The following is a 27429-nucleotide window of genomic DNA, read 5'->3' as shown; positions in this document are numbered from 1 at the left end:
GCTACTTAAATACAGAAAGACTACGAGTTCACACCTCACATCACAGTACCGATAAATATCAGTATTTAATAAAAAGCAATGTACATTGCAATTATTTTTCAATACAGAACTTATTTTATTAAAAAAAAAGTAAAACTACTTCCTACATCACTTGTATTTCTATGGTATTTTCACAATTAGCCTTACAGAAATACTTCTTTAATCCACTCATTCTGGTAGTACAAATATGCAACTTCCTCAAACCACTTTTCATTTTCAAATTCAACCTTTACTAAGAGAACTTCCACATCATGCCTGTAAGATGTGCACTTACTTTCTGATAATGAAACATAACCGAATTCTTATACAGCATAACATAGTTCAAATTAGACAACCATAAAAGCTGCATTTTTTGCCCTACTATTTAGCTGCAAACTAATGGTGGAATCATGAATTGTGATTCCTCTTTATTCTACACCTTCCATAAGAAAATCCTCCAAATAGATCAGCACCAGAGTTCTTGGGTTTTAAACAAAGAATTAAAAGTAATTTACTCAACAGCATAAGAATCTATGGATACTCTAACACCACTGCTACTGAAAAAATAGCATTAATGTAGCACTAGGTCTAATTTGTATCAATTGCAACAGCTTTGCAGTGAGTTTGTTAATATCTAATCCCTATAATGACAAGTGACACACAGTTTTCTATCTTCTGATTAACAAGCAGGCATTCCTAAAACTTGCTAGGGGCGAGATTCTTCATCTTTCTTCTTTAACCTTAAAATGAATAGTGATATTCAGACTGAACATTCTTAGTAAATAGCACTAAGCTTCTCAACTCAAAGAAATGTGAACACACCTGAAATTTTGAGCAACCTGCTGTTTGTTCCACTTTGAATTCTAGTAAATTAAGTAATCAGAAAAAAATAGACATCCTTCATTGCACTATTATAGATGACTGACTCAAATCTTTTGCATATACCATACATCTGACCACTGCGCACATTTTTTTAACATTAAAAGGAATTGATACTGCTGGGTTTATCTATTTTGATTAGTAATAAATACAAAAATAGTTAACTAACAGCACACCCAGTTTTATGAGCTGTAAATAGAAAAGGAGGAAGTGTGTTATGTGGTAAAAAAAAAAAGAGAAAGTCAGAATTTCTTCTAAAGAAGTCCCGAAGTCAGCATTCAGGCTTAAATCCTATTAAAGAAAGGAGGAGTTTTTCCTGAGAAAAACCACAATTTGAACTGTTATATTACCTGAATGTAAATGAAGGCATGGGTGAAAGCATTTTTCTTCTTTTTCATTACCCTCCATCCCATCCCTTGATTTGAAAGGCATCATCCAGTATCTCTTTATCTGCTTCTCCCCCCGGCCCCCGCAATGATTAGTATTAGTCATATTGGTATATTAGCTGGAAATTTGCAGCAGGTCCAGATTCAATGACACTGGATTCTGTGCAGCTATGCAGCAAGTGATACTTCCAGTGGAACACTGAAAAAAGCAGGTAAATAATACATGTAGGATATGAAAATAAAAACACCTTGTGAAGAATACCTGTAACAATAATCATGACTCATTGCCTCCCAATTATAAGATGATCATTCTCTGCACACAGCACACCACAAACAAACCTGAGGAAAGATCTGAAGTAATGGCCTTAGAAAGATTAGATGAGGTGACTACGGAGTTTGACTGGGAAACTTTTCAAGCTACAGCAGGTGAGAAGATCAAGGACTTTTGTGGGAAAACTCAAACAGGAGAAGAAAAGCCTTCAAGGTTAAAGATCCAGAGCCCAGCTTTGGCCACTTTAAGGATATTCAGAAAGCTTAAATCTTGAACTCCAAAAAAAATAATGCATTAAAATGGCTGACATTCCTGCACAAACATCTCTGGCTCATATTAATACTGGGCCAGCACTCAAGGCCAAAGTCTTGCCATTCCACACAGTACTGTGTGAAAGTAAGGACTAGTAAGCATTTGAGCCATGAGCAGGAATATCTCTTAATTATGCTTTGTTCACACAAAAGTCAGACAGGAAAACAGCAGCTGCAATTCTATTTCTCATAAGCACCAAGTTAAACAGCTCACAAGCAGTAACCCCCACCCCCCCCTTATTCCCAGTGTTCCCAAAGGCTTCAAACTGAGAAAAAGAAATTAAAATGCTTGCAAATAGCAGAATTTCTCATCCATTGAACATATTTTCAGCACCAATGTTGCAAACTCAATTTTATTTTCTAAGGACTTGTTATTTTAAAATACTTCAGAGATATTTGATCTCTTCTATTTTTAAAAGACTATCCAATAGACTTGTCAGCAAATTACTTCAGAGAAAGAAAGTAAAGGAAAGGAGATCCAACACTGGAATATTACCTGCCATCTGGAGGGGCTTAAAAATTATACAGATTGGTGGCATTTGAGCCCAGAGCTCAATCACTTAAAAACCGTGTCCATCCACATGCAGTCAGTAAGTTCCAGCTGGTGACAGGAACTCGACAAAGAAATGTTAAAATATCAACAGGAGATGATTTTAGACCTAAATTTCTCATATCCTACAAAACCCTGCTGCTTCACTATTAACATAAACTACTGACATTGTGTTGGAAAAAAATGAGGGACACTGTAGACAACTACATATTTGCACCTTTTTATCACTAAATAGCTTTTTGGGGACTATTTTATCTGAAACAGGCAGGATCTAAGAGTCACAGCACTTCTTTTACTTATCTTTTAAATTCCTTTTGCTGTAAGACAATAAAAGAGTTGTCTGGTCTGTATAAACAGAAGCACACATATATTTTTAGTTATTAAAATATACATGTGGGATCAGTACTTAAATAAGAAAAAAGTAAATATTTTACATGGACAAAATGATCTAAAGAGAAATTACAGAATTTATTAATTTTCATATTACCTATATTACTTTTACGAAGGAAACCATTTTGAAAGGTACAAAACAAATGTCCACTGACTGCATATAAAAAAACCTAAACTACATACAAGATTCATACCATTTTCACTGTGTCCAGGTCTCCACCTTTTCCTTTGTCACTGCATGAACATATTAAAACTGTGAATATATAAGTAGTTCTGTGCTACGTTTATGTGGATTCAGTTATTTTGTTCTCCTCTAGCTTTCAAGAGCTGCACATTCAATCCAGATGCTGCAAAACAGTATCTTTTACTGCATTAAGCCTACAACAAAAATGTCCTTAAAAGAAGGTGTAAGCAGCAAAGACAAGAGAATAGAAAGTAAAAATTTTTCATTATTTGAAGTTCTTCTTCATCTTTGTGGCAATTAGCATACATATACATAGTTGGATTGTGTGTTACTCCACTCCATTTATATAAGGAAGCTGATATGAAACTAACTGTTGTAAACTGTCTTAAGATGAAAATGCCATAGATTCAGAGATGTCTAAATACCTCTGCTACATGATCATTTTATTCTTTTCAAGAGCAACTGGAAAATAATTCTTTACCATGCAATAACTATTTTTGCCATGTGTTGCGCACATGTATTCTATTTCCAGCACACATTACCACCAAGCACATGAGATCAGATTATTTTTGCCAGCAGGTTTTCTCAGCTAAGGATATAAATGGCAAAGCAGGCTCAGTTCCCTCACCAGTAAAGAAACCAGGTGCCATAGGCACTTAATGCACCAGGGTAAAGGCTTAGTTAGCTCATAGTGCACTGTGACAAGCTACCTCAGAGAATTGTGAAGAAAACCAGCAGCCTTTCTCCACAAATCAAGGTGTCATATAGGCACAGACATGACATGAGTATTTCAAATGCAGGTGACTACTCAATTTGACTTAAAACTTACGGAAGAGGTCTGGACCTTAGACACTGCACTGGAAAGTCAAATGTTCAGAGGTACACAATAGAAGTTAAAAAGAATTAAGTTCCTCATCTAAGAACAAACACAATTACCAGTGGTGTCCTGGGTAGCAGAGGCCCAGCCAAAAGCTATCCTTATCAATTTAATATTAACAGGCCTAACCAATAATCTGTTTCTTTCTGTTAAAGTGATCTTCACCTGGTCTCAGCCACTTTAAAACCACACGGTTTTTAACCATTTTTTATGGAGCACAGACAAGTGCGTGTAACTTCTGATAAAAAAAATTATCCATATTCATGCCCTGAAACTGTAGCAAAAGCTCTAGCCAACATCTGAAACTAAGCTTGCAGCTTTTGGGAACATGTAGGACGGCCTATGACAGACATGGAATTCACACATAATAAAGATTTGATTTCTTTCTTTTAACCAGGATTTGAAGATGAGGAAAAGAGTGAGAATTACATGAAATAAAATAGCCACCCTCCATCTTAATAATGTTAAAATGGGTCTGTTATCATGTTGGGAGTCAACCAAATTGCTCAACACCACTACTGACCCGTTATCATCAAACCACGAAAAACTTGATATTACTAAAAGACAGAATTAGGTCTGATAAAGTCCACTGTGTTTTCCATGCCATAAATAAAATTCCATTTCAAAATATGCAAAGCTCTCTTGGGAATCTAAAATGTATTTATTACAGAGATGTACAAGCAGCTTGGAAAGCCAGATGATGTTTTTTGAATTGTCTTAATGCAGGTTAGGATACTAACCCAGCTTTCAAGAGATCTGAAGAAAATAAATTAAATGTCTTCACTCTTACACATGAAGAACTTTTTCTCCATCCCAAGGTTTGAAATGAAAGACTTAAAGCAAAAGCACATTGCTGATACAGGCCTATAAAGACAGACAGCCAAACAACATTTTGTAATTTAGGAATATATCTCAAACTGGTAAGCTACTACCTAATATTCTAAGGCACTGCAATTCCAGACTCCAGTAAAAAATTGCATCTGTCCACAGGTAAAGCAATGAGAATAACAATCCTCACAAGGCATCTCTCAAATTCTGTGCAAACTGCCAACCATGAAGGGCTAGAAGTACAGAAAGAATCTTTTTCCAAAACCTATGTCTCTACCTGAATAGCACTAAAGATACTTTTGGATTAAAAATAGCTAAAGAGCACCTCCCTAAATACCAAGCTCTTAGAGTTCACCATTGCACTCTGAAAATAGAATGAAAAAAAAGAATAACCCTCTAGGGATGCAACACCTGTTGGAACAGGCTTAAAGTGACTTCCAGCATCCCCCTAACAAAGTTAAAAGGAGTATGGGAACATTATAGTAATGTTGGCATTCATTACCATACAGGACATTTTTGGAGCTACCACAGCTAATGACTCAAGATTTCATTGCTGTTGTCATACAAAACTATAGTTTTGCACAGGGTTTGACTCTGGCTGGCAGGATGCCCACACAGTTGCTTGCTCTTTCCCCACCAGCAGGATGGAGAGAAGGAATGACAAAAGCAAGGGAGGGGAAAAAAACAACCAACCACCTCATGGGTTGAGATAAAGCCAGTTTAATAAATACGGGGGGCGGAAGAAGAAAACAAATGATGCAAAAGCAATCATCCACCACCAGCAGACCAATGCCTTGCCAGTCCTGAGCAAGGTCTACTTTGGAAAAACAACTCCCCAGTTTTACTGCTGAGCCCGACTTTGTATGTTATGGAATATTCCTTTGCTCAATTCAAGTCAGCTGTGTCCCTTCCCAGCCTCTTGCCCGCCCTCAGCTGATTCACTGGCACAGTGAGAAGCAGAGGGGCCTTGATGCTGTACAAGCACTGTCAGTGACAGCTAAAATACCACTGTTTTACCAACACTGTTTTGGTCATCAATCTAAAACACAGCACCGTAAGAACAGCTATGAACAAAATTAACTCCATCCCGGCCATGCCTAGTACAAGTTTTTAAGATAATACCACTAGTCCACTATGTTAGCACACAGGTCAACCACAGGTGAAACAATCCAAATACTTCAAAACACCTAGAGAGAGCTACAGAAAGCTGATAGATACCACGGTATCAGAGGACCCACCTGAACTACCCTGTGACTTCAAAGAGCCTAAAAATACCAGTGAAGACTGCGTAGATATTCCTGTAGCCTTAGATTTTAATCAACAGTTATTTATCTCCAATATACCTGGAGGAAACTACACAGCCTATACCTTGCTTAAAGGCGACAAATTACCCTGTATTAAGGATTTTTCCTGAACAGGAGAATCTCAAGCATACCTAGAAGACTTTACTTCCACAGAAACAAAGACTGTTCAGGCATAGCATCCTCTCCAGTAGTCTACCCTACTAAATTAAAAACTTCGGTAGCACTGAATCTTGCAGTCCTCAGACTTTGACACACACACAGACACACTGGAACTGGTCTGGAAATGGTTATGCAAGTTTCTGGTTAAGTCTTTTTTACTATAGTCAAGTTCATCTGTGCATCTCTATATTACACACATAGGTAATTACAAAAACTGTTTACATGGTGTCATGCACACTGATAGTCATCTAATTACAACTTTCAATAATACAGGATAGAAAAGGAAAAAAAAAAAAGTGCGATGCATTTAAGCAAGTAGTATACAAAATTCAGCACAACTCCCAAGCAGTCCTAAGCTATGCCACAAGGACTGCATTCCAAAAGTCAAATCCAACTGAAACATACATATGAAATGCAGGAAGTCGTCTATACAGGTAACCTAGAAAAAGTGGATTTGTATAAACCTAATAGAAATACTATAGAACACATTTTAAAAACCAAAATTAAATGCATTGCAGTTTCAGTAGATACATAATATAGCTACTGAAGATACATTTCCAATCCATATACACTCCAATAAGCCAGTTACATCACCAAAGACATCTGTGGATCAAACCTTAGAAAAGCATATTAAAAAAAGATGACAAATACAGAGCAAAACTATTTCTGATTATTCCCTAAATACTGAAATAAAAATTTGGATATATTTTATATCCAGAAAGTAAAGTGTCTTTATAAGAGGAACTGGGAAAACAAACTGTCCAACTCCCTAAGGACACCCACTGCAAAACACAGTTTTCCCAATATGAAATGTTCTACATCCATCTGGTATCTTTTTCCATTTTAATTTAGTCTATTCTGGTAAAATCTACTCCAGAAAAGACTTCACAATTTGAAAATTCATTATAGCACTTTAAGTAAGGTCTGCATGCACATTTCACTACTGTATGTACTCAAGTGAGGTGCGTTTCACTGTTTCATAATCATCTTGACAAGATGTCACTTCCATTTAAATTCTGGGACACACTTGAAGATGCTTCTCCACAGCCTCTGCTTGCGTCAAGTCTGCACACCAAGTCACTACAAATTTCTACTCAGGAGACTTCTGTATCATTTCTGTAACCACACAAAAGTTCTTGAGCATTGTGTCAGTTTCAAACATCCCACAAGACTGCAGAAGTTCTCCAACTGTTCAAGACCCTATTTAATCTGCTTATTTCAGAAGCTATATGTTTATATTTATTCTCATTAATGAAATGACATTCAGTCATTTGATTATAAGTCTTAGCTCTAAAGTTAGGTTCAAACCCTACATTTTCCATTAAAAAAAGAAAGCTGCACTTCCAAAATTTTCACTCAACTTAGTACTAACTAGATGTAGGAAGGGAACTCAAAACGTCCAAACGTATCCTTCAGATGTTTCTCTCTCTAGGTTTTCTGTACAGCTAATCAAAAGAGAGGATACTCTGGAGAACAACTCTGCCATACACAGAATCCAAACAAATAAATTTCTCTTTTCACCAGTATATTTACGCTTTGTGACTACTTCTCCAGAACATAACACATTATTTTGTACCTAATATTTCAATTTAATAATTTTAGGCATCAATTTTCCCCATGCTTTTACAATCATTTTTTAAGGGCTTTGAGAAAGTAATTTCTGTTTCCCGTTACCCTCGTCTCGTTAAATTGAAGAACTAACCAAATTCCATGATCTCTGAAATATATCTTTTACCTAGAATTTAATATTTTTAATATTTTTAGGTAGTTTTCACTGAAAAAAAATATTTCCAGAAAATATCACATTCCTTGTGTTCTAATGGTTAAAAGTCTAAGACAATGCATGAAACTATTTAAACACAATAATTTTAAAAATTTGATTCTTTTTTATTAGCAATTAAAACTTACAACCTCACTATGTTCTCTAATAGCCAGAGACACACTTTAATTCTGTTTTTATATTTTTCAGCAGACATAAGCCAGCTGAATGACACCAAATATAGCACAGCCCCCTGTTGCTTATAGTTAATTCTAAAGACAGATATCCATCACATAAAATAAACCCATACTTCAAATAACTGAAGTAGGTGTTGGTTTGTAGTTCCATGTGATTGTATTACAGAGTCCAGCCTTAGGTAAGTCTTACACTAATAAAACACTAGCTTGATCATTCCTATTAAGTCACTGTCCAAAAAATGTTGATTCTGCTTGGCAAGAATCACTACATAACTAGAGGACCGGTTCAGACAGATTTATATTTTTTAGCTAAATTTTAAGTAATAGCATGGATCTGAAGTCCAAGATGGCTTCAATTCTAATGGGGAAGAAGAAAGAAGAATGATTATACTATTGGGATAAATTAACCTTTTACATTTCCATTTTTGAATCAGATGTCACAAGTCACACAAGAGAAGGAATGGTTAGATGTTCTGTTTCACCAGCTTTAAAAGGCAAATCTCAAAATTACATCAATCAAGGAAATATACTGCTAAAAAGATGGTTCTCTAGCTGACTTTCATAATTTATCTTTCACTAATGGCCTGATCTTAAATTTGTTATTCACCAGCTTTGTGCTCACAAATCACAATAAGCTATAGTCTACAGCTCATTCAAGACCAAAAAAGGAAGAAACATTACATGGAAACATCCACAACCAGCATCCCAGCTGAATACAACCAATTACTCAGACTTTTTTTTAAGTTTTATGCTGCGGCAATATTAGCTATGAATAAAGTTCTCTCTACTTCCACTACAGCCAGCCTATGAAAAATTTCAATACAGGAGAGAAGTACACTGTGGTTGAAAGTACTTTCAATTCAAATAACTTTCAATCTGTGGAAGAATATAGAGTATCTCTTAGACAGAAATGTAATGTTTTCAATAAATTCCTCCTGGCACTAAAGGAGTACTAAAGTTGTCATTAGATAACTTAAAAACTAGCAGAGAGGGACACACAACATTTCATAGACAATGTTTAGAGCACACAATGTAGGAAAAGAGAGACCTCTAAACTGATGGCCTGCATAAGCCTGATGAAAAGAATCTTGCATCTCAAGTAAGGGATGGAAGCAGCTACAGATTTAACCTCTTCTGTTGAAGGTAATCCGCTTTAGCTTCTGTACAGTACTCATTACACAGTACTGGTCACTACTCACTCAACCAGAGAGAAAGCTTCCTGACTACTTTTATTTAGCCCACTTTTTATGCAAGTTCCTCTGTGACTTTATATGACCAGTCCATAGCTCCTCAAGAATAAAAGTCTTGCCTCAGCCTTATTTGGGAAAATCCATACTAACTGGATGTGGTGGGTTAACTTTGACTGGCTGCCAGATGCTCACCAAGGCCCTCTCTCTCCTCCCCTCCTCAGTAAGACAGGGGAGAAAATACAATGAAAAGCTTGCAGGTCAAGATAAGGACAAGGAGATAGATCACTCACTAGTTACCATCATGGGCAAAACAGACTCGACTTCGGAAAGATAAATTTAATTTATTGCCAATTAAAAATAGAGTTGGACAGTGAGAAACAAAAACAAAACTGAAAACATCTCCCCCCCCCCCCCCCCTTCTTTCCTGGCTCAACTTCACACTTCTACCTCTTTCCCTGCTGCTGAGCAGTGCTGGGGGGATGGGGAGTGGGGGTTGCAGTAAGACAGTAACATTTCGTCTCTGCCACTCCTTCCTCCTCACACTCTTCCCCTGCTCCAGCATAGCATCCCTCCCACAGGATACAGTCATGAACTGCTCTAACACGAGTCCTTCTCATGGGCCACAGTTCTTCAAGAACTGCTTCAGCATGGGTCCTTTCCACAGGGTACAGTCCTTCAGAAACAGACTGCTCCAGTGTAGGCCCCCCATAGGCCACACCTGCAAGAAAATCTGCTCCTGCACAGGCTACTCTCTACAGGCTATACCCCTTGCCAGGAACTTGCTCCTGAGAGGGCTCTTCATGGGCTGCAGTTTCCTTTAGGTCACGTCCACCTGCTCCAGCATGGGGTTCTCCACAGGCTGCAGTGTGGGTATCTGCTCCAGAGCAGTGGTCCATGAGCTACAGGGGGACTACCTGCTTCTCCATGGTCTTCTCCATGGGCTGCAAGGGAATCTCTGCTCTGGCACTTGGAGCACCTTCTCCCCTTCCTTCTTATTGACCTTGGTGTTTGCAGAGCTGTTTCTCTCATGTTTTCTCTCACTCCTCTCTCTCTCACAGCTGCTGCACATGGTTTTTTTACTATTTCTTAAACGTTATCACAGATGCCACTAGCACCACTGACAGGCTCAGCTTTGGGCAGCCATGGGTCTGTTTTGGAGCTCGCTGGAGCTTCACTGTGTCCAACACAGGGACAGCTCCCGATCTCTTCTCACAGAAGCTACCCCACTGCTTCCAAAACCTTGACGTGCAAACCCAACCCACTGCTTTGAAAACTCTATTCCCAACTACAGAATAACTTTAAGAAAGCTGAATATGTGAAAAAAAAAACAAAACTTTCCTACAATTTTATCAAGTCAGGCGCTGCAATCACCAATGAGAAGGCACACAAGTGATCCTTAGCTGAAAGTTTCATAGCTGATTAGAACTGACTTAAAGACCACACTGTTGTCAGTGTCAACTGTTGTTGACAGTCCCACCCAACTTCCTACCCTATTCCTTGTGCCTGCCTCCTCAACAGGAACAGATCACTCTTTTGGAGATAAAGAAAACAAACATGGTTATAATTCTCACATTCTTCTTGAAAAACTTCCTGGAAACCTCCCAGCTGTATTTTTTCTGCAGCTAAAAGGTGCGTTTATCTATTTATCTCTATTTATCTATTTTTGCAGCATAAACTAAGTATGCAGCTATTTATTGTGCCACCATGTGCTGCATTAACCACAACCAGTTTTTATTTGCTAATTTCCCAGTACCTTGTTCTACAATTAGCCATGATGTTAAGGTAAACATGGGCAGAATAACATGCATCAAATAACGTGCTGAACTCATCTGAACTACATTCCAACAATACAATCCTGTAAGTGATCAATTAGAAACACAGCAGCTCTGCTGTACTTAAGACCAAGAACAAACTTTCGCTTAAGATGAGCTTTCCTACCTCTTAAAATCCACCGTCATTCCCATTTCTTCTGAAATTCAGTATGCTTTCTCAGGGTAGAAGGCAGAGGAGTATTTGGAGCTATCTGACTGAGGTACTTCCAAAAGAAAGGCATTTAAACCAGTTTTTCTTATTGGGATTTTTTTCTGTATAGACTAGGGGATCAAACCACAATCCTAACTGTACTCTTTATTGGCTTGGTTGTTTAACATGTGCTCTAGAAAATCATGACAGCTATTAGTTCTTTCTGAAAACCAACACCAGAAACAAAATTAAGAAGTAAATTAACTGATGTCAGACAAATGCAAGCTGTAGACTCCAAATGCAACAGATTACTATGCGCACACTCACAAGACATAGCTGTCATACTGCTGATCAACCTGCCAGATTTCACATTAACTCAGGTTGCTCTAGGGGAAATGCAACTGTCATTGAGCCTAGTAGTGTACAAGAGATAGCATTAGTTTGCATCTGAACCTTAGTGAAAGTCTGGAACAAAAAAAAAGGGGATAGAACCTAGCTACAGTCTACCTCTGAAGGCATTTATTTTGGGGAATGAAATGTATGTACACCAACAAAAACATTTAGAAGACACTAAAATATTATCATGTGTGATCTGAATCCTCAGAAGTGAACAGTGAATTAATACATGAACTCTCTTCTCAGTTTCTGTGCAGGAGCTGGAATCTGGAGGACCAAAATATGCTCTCGGAAAATATACCCTCTTTCCTTGCTTGCTTAACAGAGACTGGAGAGAAAAAGGAGACCAAACCCACAGTAATACTTCCCTACTACTCTTGCTAGTTCTACAAAAATAAGAGTAGATCAAGTATTTGAGAGCTATTATGGAACTCCTCCTCCACATCAAAACCTCATAAACGAATAAGTCTTTAAGGATCTGCTCTACCAGGCTTGTGTACTTCATAAATTTCTGCCAGAAAAACTACACCAGCTGGAAATGGCAGCCGGGAACCACACACCATACAGCCAATTCAGCTGTGCTGGAAACAAAATTCTGATGTAGACAAGTTATGCCAACAGGAAAAGCATTTGTGTTGGCTTTGCATACACCACAGACCCAAACGATGAATTTTTGCTGGCAGAAAGACTACTTCTGCTTTTCCAAGAGGGGTCTTTATTGGCCAGGCTTCAGTGACTTTTAGGTTAAAGCGGTTTGAAGAGCTCCAGTACCCAAATTTTTCAAATTGTCTTGAAAGCCGGTTACAATAAAAAATAAGTTAACTGTCCATATTCCGAAATGTCTCAAAGATTTCTGAAATAACATCTCCAAAGAACAACATTTTTTCAAATCTGTCAACTAAAAATTGCCCCAAAGCTCTCCTTCTTTGTGTGCATGAATATACAAAGCATGTATATTGACTTCTTGACTCAGCAATCTCACAACGTCTATTTCAATTAGTTCAGTTCACTTTGGAGAACCAATACTGAAGCACCCGTTCTTAACAATTAATACTCTAAACACAGTCACCAAAAAAACCTCAAGAAGTTAGAGTTTCTTGCCTCTGAAATCTCTCCTTCTAACTCTTCCATGCAAAAAGAAATTGAGAAGTGATCTGTTCCTCTACAGAATCACATTTCGTTCTCCTCCCATACAAGATGGCAGAATTTTTCTGTGTATCAACACAGGAGGAAGACTGATGACAACTCACATGTGGACTTTTAGGAACGAAACAATCTCTGATTGCACTGGGACAGTCAGAGTTAAGCAACTGTCCTGATTGGCCAGGCACCAGAGGAAGGAAAAGAGGAAGGAAAATAAAACAGTAACTACTCTGAACTGTAAAACAGTAGCATGGGATTTTATTTATTAGTATAACTTGTAAACTGAACCAATGCATTATGGGCCAATAAGTTACTGCCTGAGACAAACACATGAGGAGTAATTTATTTTAACACATGTACAAGTGCCTTCTTGACAGCACATGAAAGAGGGCTGGAGGAACATGGCAGTCCTAAGGGAAACAATAGTACTGGAACAGCAGGGGGAACAGGGGAAAGAAAAGAATACAAAATGAATCTGTTTCCTTTACTACTGTAACCATCAATAAATAAAACTGTTTTAAAAGAAAAAAGTATTACCTGATCTGAAATACCCATGGTTCACAATTGCAAAATATAACATAATCCCCATTTCACGTCACCAAACGCACAGATGGGGGGTGGGGGGAAGGAAAGGAGAAGACTTGGAATCACGCACCAAGCTTCAGCTTGCCAAAACATTTCCAAATGCAAAATTGTTTAATAGCTAAAAGTTCTATAAATATTATTTTGCCTTTTATTCAAAGCTCTAGGAAACTGTTCAACTCTTTGGACCACAAACATTATCGAGCACTACCTGAAAATCAAAAAAGTAGCTCTCAGGCAATGTATTTTATTTGTACCTTCTTTCAGGCCTTATGTAGTTAACACCAGAAAAGGCTCTGAGATTGTCTCCAGAATACATTGACACTCCAAAATAAGGTTTTGCAACGACTTGCAGACAGTCCTTCGTCCCTTCCCCACAGTACTGTATCTCCCAACAGTACTATGCACAAACACTTCTGGAAATTTTTTGAAGATGAAAAATACTGAAAATCTGCTCACAAAAATACCTGTGCTATATCACTAAAATGTATGTGCTAAAATTACATTTGTAATGAGAAATGAAGCTATTCAAACTGCCTATGTAAATGTAATTCAGCCCCTTGTGTGAACACAGCATAGCTCTTAATTACTTGATAACAGACTTTTTACCCAGGGGACATCCACCTTACCCCATGCACAGAATGTGTCTTCCTCGAGGATACAACACTGCCAGGAAATAAAGACTCCGGCACAGACTCACCTGCCTTGGCTGCAGAACTGGACAGACACACAGTGTAGGCTTACACAGGCCAGGACTGGTCATACGTGTTCACTCCAGAAAGGCCAAGATTTTATTTATTTGGTTTTAGACAGGGAAAGAGAGGGGCCAAGAAGTGACTAAGAGCCAGAGCACTTCTGATGGAAGCACAAGAAGGCCTCATAGACATAATGCATCCTTAACCCCAGACAAGCTCTCCTCTGACTTGAAGGTGTCCCTTTTGATCAGTGCTAGAACATTAATGAGGAATTTTCTGCACCCATGGATGTATAGAGCATAAGAAAGAAGATACAAAGAAAACAGCAATAAAAGATTCAAAGAAAAATTTTATGCAGAAATGAAAGGATAAGATTGCTGGCACATTTCTACATTCTTTTATACAATTCTTTTTTTTTTTTTTCCCTCCCATTTCACCATGTGAAAATTCCATAATTTGGAATCAGACTCAAATCCACATCAGTCATTAACAGAGTTTAAATCTTTTAATCATCCACACTGTCATTTTGTGAAAAACAGTTGGATGTCATGTTTTGTAGACTAGCCCTTAGAAGGAAACAAGACACTTGGCTTGTGGCTTTCACAGATTTTTGTTGATAGCTGAGGAATGGCAAGATTTAAGGATCTTGGATTTCATTCCACACATAAAAGGGAATTACATTCTAGGACAAAGTTTCTCAATCTGCGGTCTGTAAAACATCAGATGGTGGTCCAAAAATTCATCATAAAAAATGTATTTTTAAAAACATACATTCCCACACACGCAAGCAAGAAAACATAATTGAGGAAATACAAAAAATAAAACAAACATTCAAAGTTTAGCCTAACTGAATTGCACTATAATGCATAAGAAAATGTGATAACATTTCACAAGATGATCCTTGCATTTTTTTAAGGAAATTAAGTGTTCTTGAAACAACACATTGTCCTTGAACGTTTAAGTTTGAAAATGCTTTCTTCTGTTCCACTGCATTTCCTGAGCAAGGCCCCTCCAGAAAATGCTGTGTTACATCCGGTATGTTTCTCCCTTCATCCTACTTCCCTAAACTGTTACCTCTTTTCTCCATGTCCCACTATGCTTTCTCTAGTTTCATTCTCTTTACAGGCACCCCTTAACGTCATCTATAGAAGCAACCCATCCAGCCACTGAGTTCGTTCTGCCTATTTTAATTGACGAACTCCGCTTCAAGTCTTCTATTTCACCTTGAGTTTCAGTTACCACTGTTGGAACATCCTTTATTTCACTGATTCAGCTGCAGGAGTTTCCTTTATTAGGACCCTCCTTTTACGTGTCACTTTTAAAAAAATGACAGACGTGGCCCACACTCTAGCTCTTCTCCCTGGTTTAAGATCCAGATACAGCTATTCAGCCCTAGTCTTCCACACTCCTCTTTTCAGGGCTAATTTGCCTCCCTAATGTCCACACATAAACATTCTTGCATCTGGTCTACAGTCAGCTGTGTATACATACTCTAAGTTGCCTTTTTTTTTTAGCCAAACAGGCAAAATGCCTACATTAAATCTTAATACCAAAACAGTTCTGCAAAGTCAGCCAACAAAGAATACTGAAGAAGTACTTGGAGCTCATAAATACAATATTAATAGTATACCTCAGATCCTCTCTCTCAAAATCAGTATTTCTGCTCTCATATTTCCTATATAACACTATCATAAAATTCATGAATGCGAAATAAGTTAAAAAAAAAAACAACAAAAACAACAACCAGGTGATAACAAATCTCAACTAATGACCACCTTTTTATAAGAACTACGTAACACCTAACTTGAAACCCCATTTGCATGAGCTGCTCTGATGCTGCATTCTTCATAAGTTTAAAAACCACAGCTTTTAAGCTATTTTTTCCTAAAGATTATTCATAGGAACTGAGCTTTAAAACTTACAGTTTTAAAACAAGATACGACCTTTAAATTAAATAGGCTGATTAATACGTGCATACTTAACTTATTTATATGTACTACTAAATGCTGAATTGATTACTCCCTTTTTTCAAGACTATTCTTTTCACAAGTCTTGTAAGTGACAAACTGCACCTCGATGAAAAGAGACTTACTAAAGGCAACAAAAAAGAATTTTAAAATCAACTAAAAGTACTTATGTATGCTACATATGTAAAAATTGGGAAAACTGTTTTGCATTTACAACTGAATTAATTACGTTATGTGCGGCTAGCAAGTTTAATGACTGCATAAATAATCAGAAAAGAAAGATTTTAGAACTGATCTCCTCTTTCCTGACAGTTCTATTCGCGTATTAGAAAGAAGAAACCAACTTCTGTTATCAGTTTCAAACGGAATTTAAATTAAATTTGAACAAAGTAAGAACTCAATGGGACATCTGAAAATAAGGAGACTATTCACTTGATATCCACAAATGACATAGTTGCTTCAATTGGTTTTGACATGTCAACAAACTCTGTTCCCCAGTGTTTGGTAGTTGAGACCTTTTGTTTTCCTGATCACTTTGGCAAGGCACATGTACTGCTTGATATGTGGGCTGGGGTGTGTGCTTTTGTTTTGTTTTCTTAATTTGAGAATACATTCAGTCTGCAGTAACAGACTGTTCATAATGAATTTTAAGTTCAAGTTTAAGTATGTTTCTTTAATTAAAAGTTAATTTTAATGTGTTTAAAATATGGTTTTGATACAGCTTTCTACACAGCCTCTTAATATGTCCTCTAGCATTATTTGGTCCTTATTCTGAAGTACATGCAAGACTTTCTAGGAGCTCAATTAAATAATTTTCCACCACTATGAATATCCTATTACATATTTTGAAACACTTTATGACACAGAAAGAATAAAACCAATATTCAATTCTTGTTAGCAATTGAAGAAAATAATACAAAAATGTTTTGTTTGCTTCTGAGATGAATATATACAAATGACATGTTTCCTTGGAATCTGGGCTTTTTTTGTGCAATATGAAATACAGATTCCCAGCTTTTCAGGAAAATTAAGTTTGCATACCAGCACAGAATATCCCTGGGACTTCACTCCGGAATATAACAGTTCGTACTTTCTTATCAGATTTCAAAGCATCCACAGCTTTTGACATCTAAAAAGAAATGGAGGAAGGGGAATAACCAAACACTTTTTAAAGTGCTTAATTCTAATACTTTACCTTTATACTGAAAACTATTCTTTTTACTTACCATTTTTAAAAGATTTTTGTTAAGTGCATTCTTGGCATGAGATCTGTTTAATCCAAGCACCACAATTCCTGGAGGGGAAGAAAAATTGTATCATTGTTACAATGTACTAAAATATATATTATCTATCTATGTAAATTATTATTTTGAAATTATAGAAAAAGTATCATTGAGAACTGCAAAAAAATGCTAATGTAATCACTTAACTACCGAGTTTTTGAAAGAAAATAAATCGACTTACATTTTCCAATGTTAAACATTTCAATGTTCAACAAAAATGACATTTATTTTAAGAACAAAAACACGGTCCTAACACCTTCACATGGAAATAGTCCTGAACGTGTAATTACACAATTGCATGCTCTAATTTCATGTTTGTGTGTGAAGTGCTGACATGCAATCAGGAAAGATATTTAATTGTAAAGCATATGTTTCCATATTTAGACAGCCTGCCTTCAAAGACTTCTTAAAGCAAGAAGTGCTACCACAGCTAAGACTAGCAACTCTGATACAGGTAAGAGGAAGTCACAAGCACAGAAAGAATGCTATCAACCTGAACCTGAAACTTTTGTTTAAAAATAAAAAAAAAATATAAAACTGTTCCCCCAAGACACAAAAACCGCGCTCAATGCTTGGTACACAGCTCCAATCAGACATTCACAGCTCCGTTAGTCCAGTCAGAGATCAGTTGTCTCACTGACTGATTACACATGCATTGGTTTGAATGTTGCAGCAGAAACACCATTTGTTTGTCCTTATTTCACCCTCCTCACTGTAAAAGAAAATAAGCTTTTCAGTGATTTAACTAACTTAGGCCTTGTTAAATTTTTTATATATTTTGAGAATAATCATAGAATGGTTAAAGAATAGTTGTAATTGTATAAGATTGATTAATAGAATGCAGGTGCTTAAAAACAATACTCTGAGGATTATGCAAGCGGTGCTCATTTATCCCTTGTATAGTCCTGGCCATGGCTAGCTTGAAACCCAGTCAAGCCGAATCAACAGAATAGCAAATGTAGAACATAATAATAGGTAGGAAATGAGTGATTAACCCACAGTAAGCAATTTATAAAGCTTAGACATCTAGAAGAGGAATAGAGTAAGCAAAAGTTAATGGAACATCTTGAGTTTTTCTAAGAAGTCTATAGGTGGACTTTGATGGATACTGTTTAAAGAAGGTAAGAGGCTGTGGTGACCAGAACCTGCATTATTGAGCTACAACTTCAGAAGGGGAACTGGAATGGAACAATAAGAGTCAGCTGAAAATTAATGAACTTTTGGAACCACTGAAGAATGAAGAACTGGAAGACTTTAAAGAAAACACAAAGAGCTTGCCAAACAGAAATATTAATTATGTAATGTTGTGTAGAATCATATATATAGAAGATGTATTTCGTTAGCCACTTGCCACTCATTGAGGTGATGGCCCAACTCCGAGTTGTTAATAAACCAAACCTAGAGGTACCCACAGTCTGGTGAAATTCTTCAACACTCACTTGAAAGGCATGATTATCAAACAGGAAAATTCTGAAAAGTTTATCTTGGTAATGTCTAAGTTTACTAAGCCTATAGCAATATTTTAGACAATTACTTCCTGAACACACTACAGTTCCTTGAATTCCAAACACCAGCATGCAGTCATATCACCATCCAGTCCTGCTAAGGTCTTATCAATCAGGACTTTTTTTTTTAATTTGGAGAATGCACGGGCAAGGGGAGAAAGACAAAGGACTAGGACAGGGACCAGGAATGAAAGATAAAAAGGGAGTTCTCTATGTCAAACAAAAATGCCGACAGTATTGTCATGAATCTACAAGATGAAAAAAATATCATTCAGAAACTCAGTATTTGCCCAGGTATTTACTACTTCACCATTCAGCTTTGCACATATAATCTATATACAATCTGGCTCTCGTCCTCCACAGGGTGCCTGTCTTGTCATGTCAGCACATGCTATTTCTTTTATTTCAGCACAACATGTCCCCTCAAAGGACTGACATATCAGTGCTTGAGCCCATTCCCCTTTCTCTTCCTCCTCCTGCCTGTATATGCACATGCATGCACACAAGACGAGATTAGAGAGAGCTCCTGCTCCTTCTGCAGCTACCAATTTGAAACCAAAGTCCTCCATTCACCAGTTACCACTCTAAAGACTCGAACAAAAATGGTTAAACTCAACCAATTGAGCACACATGCCTCTTGCTTGCTTCCAGGGTACAATCACTTGCTATGTACAGATACCTCCTAAAAGGGGAGAGGAGACTGGCTAACCCAAATGACCTTCACTCCCATGTTCTGTAAGCCTAAATTCCCACCTGTTCATTCCCATGGTTGGAGGTATTCATCTAGGACCTCCTGCAAGGGTCCTACCTTATTCAGCACTTACACAGGAATCTGTTTATGTTTCATAAAGCAAACCAGACAACATTCAAGTAGTGCTTCTGACTGTAGCACTTCTCTTCTACTGCCACAATTTATTCCAGGACAATTTCTCCAAATTCAAATATTCCATATGTTAAACGCAAGTGGATTAGACAAAAGCAGCACCACAGTTAAAGCAACAAAAAGACACTGGACCTGGCTTTGATTTTAAACTCTAAGGCACACTGCAAATGCAATGTGTGAATAAACTAGGGTTGCTATCATCCCAAACTGTTCTTCAGTTAGGAAATAAAGTCCTTTTCAGAAGCATGTTCTTTTCAACAGCAATGATGCTTTTTAATTACACTTGTATTTTTCTTCTCCCCATCAGAGACCAAAGAATGTTGCTCCACCAACAATATTAGTATATTCAGAAGAAAGTTCCAATTAACATTCAAGCACACCTCATATTTTTTCCTAAAAAGAGATCACCCTTGATGATAAATCATACAAGTTGATTCTTCTTAGCAATGTCATATAAAATCACAAATCTACCACTTCTGCCTCCCTGTGCAGAAAAATTCAAGGTAAATACAGATGACACCCACACAGCTGTTCTATTTCTTAAATAGAAAAAAAAAGATGAAGCAAGACCTGCAACAGGAAAAGCATAAAAGGTTTGCAAGAGAAAACTATATATTGCAGCAATGTATACAAAAAGACAGCCCCTGAATTCTCGTTTTAGTCAGTTTTGTTCTAATATACCACTACTATAGTACCTGGGCATCCTTAAAACAAATTCTTAGGTTTTTTAATACTGCAGTAAGATTTGGGAAGTTTTCCCCATGTATTAATCAGTGACCAAACTACAGACAGACTAAGTCCTGCTCAAAGTCACAAAACCGAAATTGCAAAACAGACTTCCTGATTTCCAGATGAGAATTTAAACCTGCTCCCTCCCCCAGCCCACCCCAAGGATCTCCTGGCAAAAACTGTTTAAGGCAAACCTTCCCTGATTTACACATTCAACAAGATTTAAACCCCTAGTCACATAATTTTAGGTGGGATAAATTTCCCTAACCAGGGCAAAAAGGAATAATGAGGCTCCATATAACTCTGCAGAGCTCCACCAACCCAATTATAATGAAAAGAAAAAGAGGAAAAAAAAGGAAAATGTTCAGACAATACTGCCATACAGGTAACCCTTCTGACAAATACTGTTAGTCATATAGAAAACCTGATTATTTTTATATATTTTAAAACACCTGTTGCACCTTCATCTGAAGCACTTAATCATTGTTCATTCTTCCTAAAGAAACTACATACAGGTGTACTTTCCAAAATATTTTTAAGAAATTGTTTGAAAAATCTATTTGTAAAAGAATAAAAATAAAAATTCATCATGACATTCATCAGCGAGTATCAGTAGAAATAATAATAGCAAAGTTACAGTATCTGTATGGTGTCAAAGAAGTGTGAGATATACTAAGAAGGAATAAGCATTCACATAATGCTGAACTCAATACTAATTTTATAGTTTTTCCTGGGAGTCATCTCCACATTATTTCAGAACACTTTTCAGCAAATAATGCACATCTATTAAAAATTACATCCACATATTGAAAACTAACTTTCATCTATTAGCTAGGCTCTCCAAGGGACTAGGATGACCCCCAACACTCTAATATAAGCAGTCATATCCCTGTGGACTACTTGCCTAGCCAACCATCAGATGAAAAACATATGCAAACATACAACACTTTCTCTACTTATAACTTACCTTTCTCGAAAGAGAAAGCTGCCTGTGATATAATTAAGAGAAAACTATGTGAAAGTTATAGATAATAAACCCAAAAAAGTCTTCTAGTGAGATAGATACAAACATATGTGAAAGATAGCTTCAAAATACCTGTAAATTCCTAGATATATCCTCATTTCATAGTGCACACTAAATTCGGGATTTTCTTATAAGTAGTTCATATTGAAAAGTTCTTTTATTTTAAGAGTGACAGCAAAAATATATGATGCTATCATTATTTAAAACTGCTGAGAAAGAAGATCATGTTTCTTTCTACACTGTACAAAACAGGGTGGACCAATTTAAGTGAAGTGATTAGATCATGGTTTAACTACAGGTTATATCAGCACACAGGAAATCTTACTTTAAATAATGATTTTTATCTGGTTTATCTTGTACTTTTTAGTTTTCAAAAAATATTTATCCTCAATGTTTGGCAGAAACACATTTAAACAGTTACTTACAAATAAATCCTGTCTTTACACTCCTATTAGTAATTTTGCCTGACTCAGAAAGATTCACTACATCTGTATAAAAAGTACTTACAGAAATACTTTTATTTGTATTAAGTATACACACTCACACAAATGATCTATCCAAATGCACTTCTTATTAATTAAAAAAAAAATCTGAATTATTCACTGAAAATGGAGGGAGGATCAAAGACAGCTAAGTTATTTTTAAGCTTGTCTCATTTAACTACTCAGATAAACTAAGGCAGACAAGTTGACTTCGATGTTTATTATTGCAGAATAGGTTCTTAAGCAAAACAAGAATCCATGGTGAGCGTATCATGCATAATTCTGGTGGTTTCCATTGATTGCCTTATCAAGAAGTATTTAAGTGCAAAATCATACAGATGTGTACTCAGCAGCACTTTTAAAAAACACCAAAACACTTTTCAAAATCCCATATCTGCATCTTTTTTATCTCTAAACACCACTTAAAAATCTTTCAGGGACTTCTTAAATTAGTAGATCTCATCTGCTCAGGCCTGCTTTATTTAAAAAGAGCAAAAGAAGGGAAAGCTTTTCCGATTTATCAGCTAGCTATCAGTTTCCAAGCTCTGAACAAACAACTTCAACTGAGACCATATTTGTTCTGCCCGTTCTATGTATGTTACAATCCTAACTGATGAGGACAAAAAGGTGCCTTACATACTCTAGCTGAGCTGCAAAGTATAAGCACAACAAGACATTCTAGTGTAAAATCTAAAGTTTACAAATATTTATATCACATTCCAGCAAGTGACACATTTGAGTCAAGACTACAGAGACATTTCTCCTAATTCCATCTATAACTTAAAAGAGCAATAGCCCTATGTTCATTAAAATTTGTAACGGGATCACTAATGCGACTTGGCTAAAAGTTCTGAAATGTCAATAGCTGTAATATATTTCAGCCCTTTTCAGTAATAATCAAATAGAATCTCAAATAAAGTAAAAGACACATATTTAACTAAAAAAATAGTAGTGCACCGACATTCACCTATACTCACAGAAAACTGATACTAAAAGCTTCATAAGTTGCAACATGTTCAGAACACACAGGCATTTCACAATCACATTATTCTAAAATGTCACATCTTTTGTATTCTAGTTCAGATCAAATTTGGAAGCTGGAAAGTCTTGAATTAAAATTTCAATAACTAGCCCTTTGAAATACAGTCTTATTTCAGTTTAACAACTTCCCAAAAACTGTGGCATACAAACCATATGAAAATGTTATGAAGCAGGACAGTTTGCTACTTTGCCTGCAGGCAAAAGATTTGTCTAGAGCTATAAGGTACATGCCTCTACGTGAGACAGTCACTGTCAGTTTTCCTGCCTCCCCAGCATCCTCAGCTGTAAAAGTCCCTGGACAATACATCCTTCCCCAAGCAGTACAAAAAGACTAGGCCTGGACAAGAGCAAAACCACAACATAAACGCGCACATGTGTGCTGTAAAAGGTAGTCAGTGGGACAGCATCTGCCCCTGTGTGTAGTCTAGAAGTATATAATGGAAGAATATGACGAGGCAACGGCACTGGGGCCCCATTTGCAAAGGTCTAGAACACGAACTGGTAGAAAAAGGAATTGTAGGTTAGAGAAGAGCAAGAAAGACCACAGAGGCTTATATGGAGTTAAGTGTTCTAATGCAGCAGGGGTATTACATGCTGTAAGCAGATAAAGATAGCTGAACTTGACAAACAAGGTGAAGAGGAGGGTATGCAGTAGCAGCTTGGGGAGGAAGCAGAGACATGTTTCACAGAAATATGGTCTGCTCTTTGTGTTGCTGAAGGAGGCATATGAAGCTTATGTCTCCTTCTGGCTAACTTCTAGACCCTTGTTCTTTTCCTTTATTAACAAACAGTATTTGTTTCTATGTCCATGTTGTGATGTACCGACTCCAGGTCACTCTGGAGCATAGATTTCTTAACCAGGTGGGTTAAAACAAGACTTTCAGTGTAGTTGAGCAGAACAAGGTCAGCAGCAGTTGACAGCACTACAAGCAAGGAGGAGTGTGAGACGGTCACTAGGAAAGCAGCATGAGTTGAGCATGAGCGCTGGAGTATCAATGTGGATACAACTTCTGCGACCTTGTCTGCTCCTGCAAACAAGCACACAACAGCTGTGCGAAGTAGCATGACTGCAGCAGTTTGCTGCTAAACTTCATTTTCTCCCATTAAAGTAGCCAACAGATGCCAACTCAGAAAGGTGTATCTCGCACATACGGTACATGCAGTGTAGCACTCTGAAAAAGAAAAGCCAAGAGAGACCCAGCTGGCCCAGTTCTGCAACCTCCCTGGCCAGGAGCTCCAGCACCCTGCGGCGAAGCCACCGGCCGCGGCCGAGGTGCCGAGGAGGAGGAGCCGCCGCTCTCTTCCCGCCCCTCGCCGCCGGGCAGCTCCCCCCGGGACCTCCCACTCTCTGCCCAACCCTGCCGGCCGCCCCACAGGGCCACGGCAGCCCGCAGGGGTCACCGCGGCCCAGAGACCCGGGCGCTGCCGGGGCTGGGGCACCAGCGCAGGGGAGGGCCGTCCCGCCGCTTTCCCCTCGTTACCTTTGTGCTCGTCATCCAAGTACCGGACCCGCAGCTCCTCCTCTTCCTTCGCCTCGGAACCGTAGCTCCTCCCGGCCGAGGGGAGAGCGGCGGCGGCACCAGCGGCAGCGGCGGCGGCACCTCCCCGCACCGGCGCCCGGCGGCCGGGCCGGCCGAGGGAGGAGGTCGCGGCGGCTGCGGCTGCCAGCCTGACTCGGCCTTGCAGGAGGCCCAGCCCGCCCAGCGCCGCCGCCATGCTGCTGCCTGCGCCGCCAGCGCCGCCTCAGCCTCTCGCGACCGCCGGCCCCGCTCCCGCCGCCCACGTGACCGGCTGCGGCACGCACGGGGCGCCGCCGGCCTCCCTCCCCCCCCCCCGCACCGCCCCCCCCCTCAGTCCCCGCCGCCACCGAGGCGCGAGGTCCCCGCGCGCTGCTCGGCCGGCCGGGAGGCGGGAGGCCGCGGTCAGGGTAGGGGGTGCCTGGCCTGGCCTGGCCTGGCCTGGTTGAGGATCAAATTAACACGGCTGGGTATTCAGAGCTGGGTTAAGCTGCGTAAAGCAGCACCGCCGCGGTGGCTGTCTGCCCTCCGTCCGCGGGCAGGCCGCCGGCAAGGGGCGAGTCACAGGGTGTGGGTATAGGCCGTAAGGGCGGAGGTGGGAGATGGTTGCCGACTTGGGTAGCAAATTCGTGTGTTACGAGACTACTATGACCTGGTTCGAAACGACGGTAGAATTTCACTGATCCGTGTGTCAATACTGTAACAGTTGGGCCAGAGTATATGTTGGATACACATGAAGAAGCTCACTTGGCTCCTTACACGGGACTTGGAAGAGGTTGCTATAGCTGCAATTAATCCAGGACAGTAATGAGGCTTCTAAAACTGTGAAATTTGTCTTCTTCATTTACTTCAAAGAATTAGGCCTTGAGAATTGAAAACATGCCTTTGAGCTACCCCCTGTTGTTTTCAAAAGTCAATGTTACCTAATCAGAGGGAGAAAGCTGTACTGCTTCAAGCGGAGGCTCAGATGGAGCCATTTTGGTTGTTTGGGAAAGCAGGCTACTGCATTCCTCTCCTTCATGCGGTTGCTGAGCAGCTCCTCCATTGCCATGCTTCTGGAGAAATGAACCTCTAAAAATAATGTCCTATTTGTTCTTGTAGAGCACCATGAAGGGCAAATGTGGGGGGGGGGGGGAGGACAGGCAGACTATCGCCTTGCATTTATTATGTTTTACTATTTAAACAGGACTATAGCTTGTGATTAACAGCCTGTTCCAGTAGTGCCCACAGTATGCTAAAGACTTTTGCAGCAGAAAAGAATAAAGAATGCCTGTCCTGGAAATTTTGCTCACAGTTGAAGAATGTTTTATTTTTATGAGAAAGAATTTTGGAAGAACATAACCAATTATGTGAATAGAAACAGAGAGACAGCACTGTTGTAAAAGACACAGGATAAGGTAAGAAGATACTAAAAGCAGAGCTACATTCACTACGGTACCATAATGCTGCCTTGAAGCTGAAGGCAGATGTGTTGTCCCTGTACAGCTGTCATTTGCAATGGTTCCCAGACTCAAGGACTAGTGAACACTTTCCTGAGCAGAGGTCAGCGTATGGAATCCAGCCCGATAGCCTCATATCTGTTGTACAAACACCCACAATCATGGTTAAAGCTGAAAGAATTTTAGAAGTACAATTTTCTTTTACACCCTCACTGTTTGATTTTACTTTCTTAGCATAAGAAGTGAAAACAAAATTTAATTTCTGTTCACTTTTTCTGCAGTTTCCCACATCTATATTGCTAAGGCATGTTTACACGTAGATAAAAAGTTTTCTTTCCAATGACCTCTTCAGTGTTTTTTGAAAGCAGAATGGTTGTGAAGAGTGGAAATAGAGCTATCATTGTAACATGACCAGATTAAAGCTCTTGAAGATTTTTTGCACTCTGCAGAGTAAATGTTTTTTTAAAAATGAAATTTTAAATTTTTGGCAACAAGAGGCATTAAGATGCCTGCTATAGTAAGTCATTCCGTTCTTTGAACTGTGTCTCTCTGTATTAATGCTTAAAACTGCGTAATACTCATATAAGTGGGTTTTATTTTGGTAATTTAATACTACAGTGCATTTTGTAACACTGTATATTCAGTTCCTCCCATTGCACTGACATTCAAGCATGAATTAGGACTGTTGGATGAAAGCAAAGTTTTCCATGTTACCTTGCTCCTTTTTTTTTCACTGTGGTTTAGTTCTAACAACACAGCTTTAAAGTCAAAGTAGTACATGGAAAGTACATTTAGTTACAGAGGGAAACTATATTGACATGCAGATTATTATTTAAACATATATCCTAATAAGAAAAGAAAATGGAGCAACTGGAACAAAACTGTTAAATAACTACTTAATAACATATGACACTGCTAGGTAACCTGATTGCTGCTGCAGACAGAAATCCAAATATTGATACTTGGCAATGTGTAAAATAAATTGATTTAGCACAACTGTATAAATCTTGACTCAGCCTCCCTTATGCCCAGAGAACCAATGTTAACATGAATGAAAATAGAACCAGTGTAGATAGAGAAGAGCTCTGCAATTCTCGGCACTCAGCTGTTACTTTTAATATGGTCATTCAGTCATAATCTAATGCAAGAGAAAGAACCTGAAGGTCCTTCACCCTAATTAGTTTTACATTTGGAATTACCCTGGAAAGCCCATTTACATCAGGTTGCAGGTTCTCACAGTATACAGGACTGAGACTGAAAAGCAAAATGAGCAGCCCCTTTTTTAGCTTTGCTCACAACTTTTGTTTGAAAATGTAGTCTGAAGGGCGGAGGATTTGAGGCTTGTAGGGGGTGTCTTTTTTTCTTTTTCGGTGTTTTTCATGCAATACTGTTGCAACTTATGCAGGACGGTGTGTAGGTGCAGAAATTGGGAGACCGCATACGTGGTTAGTGGAGAGAAGTTTCTTCAGAACATTCAA

At 38.5% G+C, this 27429-nt stretch overlaps 1 protein-coding gene across 3 annotated transcripts in view; it reads right to left on the bottom strand.

Annotated features, from left to right (window-relative positions):
* AUH (AU RNA binding methylglutaconyl-CoA hydratase) overlaps positions 1-24744 on the bottom strand; it is a 125044-nt gene extending 100300 nt beyond the window's left edge. For all 3 annotated transcript variants that reach the window (XM_082497772.1, XM_082497773.1, XM_082497774.1), the window contains exons 1-3: positions 24477-24744; positions 17275-17342; positions 17090-17177 (exon numbers count right to left, since the gene is read on the bottom strand). In XM_082497772.1, coding sequence (XP_082353898.1) covers positions 17090-17177; positions 17275-17342; positions 24477-24711 — 391 coding nt within the window. In that variant the 5' untranslated portion in view covers positions 24712-24744. The remainder of the gene's footprint in view (positions 1-17089; positions 17178-17274; positions 17343-24476) is intronic.
* Between the last annotated feature and the right edge of the window lie 2685 nt (positions 24745-27429).

Source organism: Vanellus vanellus (genome assembly GCF_965231255.1).
Source record: "Vanellus vanellus genome assembly, chromosome: Z".
NCBI classification, from domain to species: domain Eukaryota; kingdom Metazoa; phylum Chordata; class Aves; order Charadriiformes; family Charadriidae; genus Vanellus; species Vanellus vanellus.
This window is presented reverse-complemented; position numbering and strand designations above follow the sequence as displayed.